Source organism: Laccaria bicolor, genomic scaffold (genome assembly GCF_000143565.1).
Source record: "Laccaria bicolor S238N-H82 LACBIscaffold_47 genomic scaffold, whole genome shotgun sequence".
Classification (NCBI taxonomy): Eukaryota; Fungi; Basidiomycota; class Agaricomycetes; order Agaricales; family Hydnangiaceae; genus Laccaria; species Laccaria bicolor.
This window is the reverse complement of record NW_001889918.1, coordinates 184,700-190,494: the sequence shown is the minus strand read 5'-3', so window position 1 is coordinate 190,494 and position 5,795 is coordinate 184,700. Positions and strand designations below refer to the sequence as shown.

The following is a 5,795-nucleotide window of genomic DNA, read 5'->3' as shown; positions in this document are numbered from 1 at the left end:
GCTTCTTTTTGAGACTGTAATAACCGTAGGTCAAGTCCTGAGGGAACACTGTTTGTCATGTTAGAGTCAGTAGACCTATTCAGTGGTGAAGAAGACCCACTGGAAAGATGCTTGTCGGCGAATCCAATCCGACTGGCGTTGATGCCCCTTGCGACCTCCTTTCCGACTTGATGTGGGTATCGACGACCAATCCTGAAAAGTGTACAATCAGTGGGGCTCGACGACCAATCCTGAAAAGTGTACAATCAGTGGGGCTCGAGAGTTTGGAATACGGTCGCATGACATGTCCAGGGATGCCCAGCGGTTTTCAACCTCAGGCCCGACAGAAGCGCCTACAAAGAGGTTGAACTTTTTCTTGGAGTTTTCTTGCATCTTGTTCTCCGAGTCTTCCGCCAAGTCAGCCATTGCCTGACAATCATAAGCTTTATAGTCGAAAGATGGGTGAAACATACCGTCGGGACAAGTTTGGGATATCCAACGCCAGTGAACCCAGACCATCCAATCTATAGAGCTCGTTTAGGCGAGGGAGTTGATGTAATTCATAAGTACATACATAGTCATCGTTCTGTCAAAGTGTGCAATGAGATGGTGTCCAAAGAAGTCGGAAAAATAAGGATCACCTTGAAAAGCGGAGCCAAATCCCTCGGATTCGCGAGTTTGCTCAGATAAGCTGGTCGACGAACACGTTCTCGGAGAGCTGCTGACGCGATAGCGGGTGCATTGCGAAGAAGGGCATGGTGGGAATTGCGTGAGGCATTCCCCACTGCGTCTATAAATAAGGTAATGAATGACGCAATGGAGTTGTAGAGCGGCCAGCTCGAGTTTCTAAGGATCTTCCGACCGGCCCTACCCCACTCCTCGAACTTCCTCCGACACCTACAAGCTGGAGCGGGCATCGGACGTGGGCTGGGAGTGCTTTTCAGCGCCATTGTTTGAGGCTCTCAGGGACAGTGGGAAAATCTTGTCACGGTGTGATTGTATTGCGGCCTTTAGACTTGAGCGTTATTCTACTGTTCTCCGAGCTCTCGAGATCTAATGCCAGCGACAACCTGCAGAGTACCAACAGTTACATAGCCCAACCTCATCTTCTTCCCCGACGTTTCAATCTTCTCCCTCGGGCCTCGTCTCGCTCCACGCATACCAGCTACATTCGACGACAACACACCGGACAGACCAACGTGAGGAGTGGTACCTACCACTTTTATGATAAAACCTGGGCATTTGCCTGCACAGTCTTTTCAATCCCCCCAAGTGAAATATGAAATGAAATGCCTAGGCTATTTCATTCTTGCTTGGCAGCTATTTCATTCCTACCCACCACATTTTTCATTTCTCCTTGACAATGAAATACATTTCATTCTTTTGCCTGTGCTTTTTCATAACTTTTTCATTCTTTGCCAACTTTATTTCTTTTCTTTTCATTCTTTGCCAGTATCATTTCATTCTTTTGCCTGCGCTTTTTCATAAATTTTTTCATTCTTTGCCAGTCCTATTTCATTCCATTGCCTGCACCTTTTCATAACTTATTATTTCATTGTTTGCCATGTTTAAGGTTAGGGTTGCACTTTAAAAAAATGAAACTCATTTCATTGCCTCTCTAAGCCTTTTCATAACTAAACACACATTATTTGTTTGTAAATAATAAACATATGTATTCTCAAATTAATAGCTATAGTTTGACCTAATCAACCCCTGGCTTGTGATCTTTACATTTGTTTGTATTTGAGGCCATAATCTAACTTAATTGAGCAATAAACATGTAAATTGAGGCAACTAAAAGATCACATGTCTTATATTTTGATCCCATCATAACCAAACAAATATATAAGTTATGAAAAAGCACAGGCAAATGAATGAAATAAGACTGACAAAGAATGAAAAAATTTATGAAAAAGCGCAGGCAAAAGAATGAAATGATACTGGCAAAGAATGAAAAGAAAAGAAATAAAGTTGGCAAAGAATGAAAAAGTTATGAAAAAGCACAGGCAAAAGAATGAAATGTATTTCATTGTCAAGGAGAAATGAAAAATGTGGTGGGTAGGAATGAAATAGCTGCCAAGCAAGAATGAAATAGCCTAGGCATTTCATTTCATATTTCACTTGGGGGGATTGAAAAGACTGTGCAGGCAAATGCCCAGGTTTTATCATAAAAGTGGTAGGCACTAGTGACGTGAGGTGGTGACGACCATTTAGCAAGGGTCGGCGAGCGAGGGCGATGGCTTGGTTTCAGGCAATGGCTTGGTTTCAGGCGATGGTGATTGACTGGTAGGCGACGGACGACACATCGACGGCTGCTTGGATATTTGGTAAGTCTTCTACAACTTTACAGAATTTGTGGCCGCTCACGTACCCTACTTCAAAAGTCACAGCGACCCCCTAGAGTTCAAATGAAGGTAAGCAGACGAAATGACGCTTATGAGAGAAAAACGACTTACGTCCGCCAGTAGGACGTCCCGAAGAACAGTACTCCGAGGTTACGACCACAAGCCAGATCTCCGCCGTGATGGTGAGGCAGTGCGAGAACGTGGGCGTTGGGACGACGATTGGTTGGAAGCAAATGGGAAGCAGGACGGGAAGCTTTGTTTTGGCTTCAATACAGGTAAGTTGACGCAGTGACTGTGCGTGAAACATTTCACATACGTTGGTAGCCAGAACCTTCCCAACTTTTGGGTTCACGGTCGCACATTCTCCCCGGGAGATACTACTACCTCACCGATGCTTTCAAGCGGCGCGGACGAAAGGATTTATGGAGTCAACGAGGACAGTTGCCATGTTGTGGTGGTCGGAGAGACCGATAGCGCCTTTGACATTGCGTAAGTCGTTGGCAACTGAACTTTATCATAACTAAAATACCTCTTATTGTAGAACTCACATGCTTCGTTGATACTCCTGAATGGTTGTGGGCAAAGGGATTGACAGTGGGCGCTTGCGGTCGCAGGGTAGAGGCATACATTGACGAAGAATCCATTCTCCCCAACTAGAAACGTCAAGTAAGTTTTCTTCCTTGATCTACGGGTTAAACGACGGCACTGACCTGATATCGAGATCATCCAATAAAGCCTAGAGTGCAAAAAAGGAGTCAAATGCAGGTAAGCCGACGAAACGGCACTGATGAGAGAACAACGACTTACGTTCGTGAGTAGCACGACGACAAGCGAGATCTCCGCCGTCACGAATGACAACATAAGCGAAAACTCCTACTGCAGGACGGTGAGGCGGTGCGAGAACGTGGGCGTTGGGGCGACGATGGGTTGGAAGCGGCTGGGAGGGGAAGCTCTCTGCTATCACATTCAGTAAGCAGTCTATAGCACCATTCCACTATTCAAAGTCACTAACCTTTTGTGCAACAAAGCCGCCGAGTTTTCGCTTCAATGCTGGTAAGTCGACGCAGTGACCGTCCGTGAAGGATTTGACGTACCTTCGTAGCCAGAACCTCCCCAACTGTTGGGTTCACAGTCGCACGTTCTCCCCGGCCAATATGACTTCACCGATGGTCTTAAGCGGCGCACACGAATGGGTTCATGGAGTTGGCCAGGACAGTTGGCATGTGTGGTGATCGGAGTCCTGAAACGACGAGCGAGCACATCAGCGACGTGGGGAGGTGAAGCAGATCGGGGGACTCACTGTAGGCGGCATCCAAGACGACTTTAACGACGGGCGGAGGACGACCACGATCACTGCAGAGGACAATAAGCGCGAATAGGATGATGGGGGGCGGACTCACGATTGAGGATAATGATGACGAGCGAGTTAGAGTTGTGAGAGGTGGAGAATAGGTGGGGGAAGAGGGAGGGAGGAGGAGGAGAGGAGGCTAGGAAGGTAAGTTGGGAAATTGGATGCTCGAAAACCTAGCTAACCCAGCCCTTTTATACGTTCAGGGCGTGACTATTGTAGCCAAGGTGGTTACAGGGTCTGTCAACATTGCAAATCCAGAAACTTGACGTGGAGGAATGGGTCTGGTACATTTTGGTTAGTTCTATTTTGTCTTCTAATTGCCGGAATTCATCTCCACGAATATCTTACATACATAGATATTTTTTTGAGCCGATCTGGCGTCCTGAAACCCCCGAAGCGTAGTTTCTTCTACCCGCCGATTTTTCATAAAGCTATGTACCTCGGCTTGGACTGAATGATAGGACTTGTACATTAGCCATTGACTTCAGAATATCTACTATACCCCACTCCATAAAATATCATACGAAGGTACACGAATGTTCATGCATAAATCGGCGTTGCCTATCGTCCAGCACCAGAAAATCCAAAAAGGAAAAACAAAGATATATCGAATACATCACCCGAGTAGGACCCTGGCACGTAAAGCTGTCAGTTTCAAGGAGAAACTCCAAGCGCGGCGTTTTGAAGATATGGCAATGGGGAGGAGGAGGACATGGAACATCGACGATCAGTATTTGCAGGCACTTCGATACCGAATAGAACCCTCACACGTAATTTCATCTGTTTCAAGGAGAAGTTCCAAGCGCGATGTATTCCTGAACGGATGATGGGGAGGAGGAGGAGTAGACCATAGTCCCATAGTCAGTATTCCGTGACTTGCACCTTCAATCTTTGAGCCATACTTACTGACTATGATATAAAAAAGCAATGATATCCCTTCCTGAATACTTATTTGTGATGAAGCGCAGCCAACAGGACTATAGGAGAGTTGGGTGTTGTGCATCGGGTGCGCATACTCCCACTGACAATCTTCTAGCACCGAAAATTCAGGTACAATGACACAGGTATATAATTCGGAATAGAACCCTGACATATATATCCTTCAGTTTCAAGTCCATGTTTGAAGCGCGATGTGATTGGAAAGTAAATGCTTTCACAACTTTTTTCTCGGTACTTGTTCATGGACATATAGCTGGGCTTCTACTGATTTGTTTACTGAGAAATCAATCATCCTCCTTTTTTTTAATTTCGGAAAGGGGCCCCCCTTTCTGTTAAGATGCTTGGGTAGATTTTGCGATCCTTTATTGGCTGCTCGTCGCCGAACCGCTTCCGCGGTTCGGCGCACGACGATGACAAAAGCGATGCAGACGTACAAACAAAGCATTCGTGGGCGCCTTTGAGGGCCCCAGAACGATGACGAAAGCGATGCAAACGTCTTACGTAGCGGGCATAATCGATAATCACTGTAGCGCGCCTAAAAGCACAAGCCCTGGCGATTAAATAAAAAGCAAATGAATTTTATAAAAAGTGATTTTGGGATCGTTTATTGCTCGTCGCGAGGCTAGATGATATTCATTTTTTCCAACATAACCAGGTACCCCTCGTGCTCCTCCTCACCTTTCAGATATTCCAGGACTTTACCCCAATCCTCCACAGAGTACAAGAATTTGAGGTCCTCAGGCATTTTTTCGTCTCTCATAAACATCTCTTCAATGCAGAATTTGATGTCAGCAAGATCAGTCTCTCGCTTTTTGTCTTTACATTCTCCACGCTCAGCCAAAGTTCTAATTTTGTCGGCAAGGAGGAGTTGATAGTTGGCGTACGTGAAGTTTGTTTTTGGGTCCGTCAGGGAATATTTCAAAAGCAAGGGGATATGTTGTGCTCGTCGGGTGGCAACGTCGGCCTTGACGGCCTCCTTTGGATCCAAGTAGGTGATTTTCATTATTGAATTATCATCGTCGAAAGGAAAACGGGCTTTAATCATGGGATCCTCGGGGAATTCGGGGAAGGATAAGACATTAATGTCGACATCCTAAGGAACGAGTAAGTTTTCCATTGCAGCATCAAGTGACAAGATTCCTACCCTAGTAGTGACACGCTTACTCCCTAACATATGAGCG

The 5,795-nt window shown here is 45.8% G+C and overlaps 2 protein-coding genes across 2 annotated transcripts; both read right to left on the bottom strand.

Annotated features, from left to right (window-relative positions):
• Window positions 1–2,244: 2,244 nt before the first annotated feature.
• On the bottom strand, window positions 2,245–3,547 carry LACBIDRAFT_333085 (uncharacterized protein; the record flags this gene model as incomplete). Its single annotated transcript, XM_001887643.1, has 7 exons — window positions 2,245–2,351; window positions 2,436–2,588; window positions 2,873–2,977; window positions 3,132–3,261; window positions 3,337–3,374; window positions 3,419–3,441; window positions 3,510–3,547. The coding sequence occupies 7 exons, from the start codon at window positions 3,545–3,547 to the stop codon at window positions 2,245–2,247; spliced, it is 594 nt and encodes a 197-aa protein (XP_001887678.1).
• An 855-nt stretch (window positions 3,548–4,402) lies between these two features.
• Window positions 4,403–5,788, bottom strand: LACBIDRAFT_333084 (uncharacterized protein; the record flags this gene model as incomplete). Its single annotated transcript, XM_001887642.1, has 6 exons — window positions 4,403–4,455; window positions 4,582–4,584; window positions 4,702–4,761; window positions 5,049–5,164; window positions 5,274–5,707; window positions 5,759–5,788. 6 exons carry the CDS (start codon window positions 5,786–5,788, stop codon window positions 4,403–4,405), a joined length of 696 nt encoding a protein of 231 aa, XP_001887677.1.
• Between the last annotated feature and the right edge of the window lie 7 nt (window positions 5,789–5,795).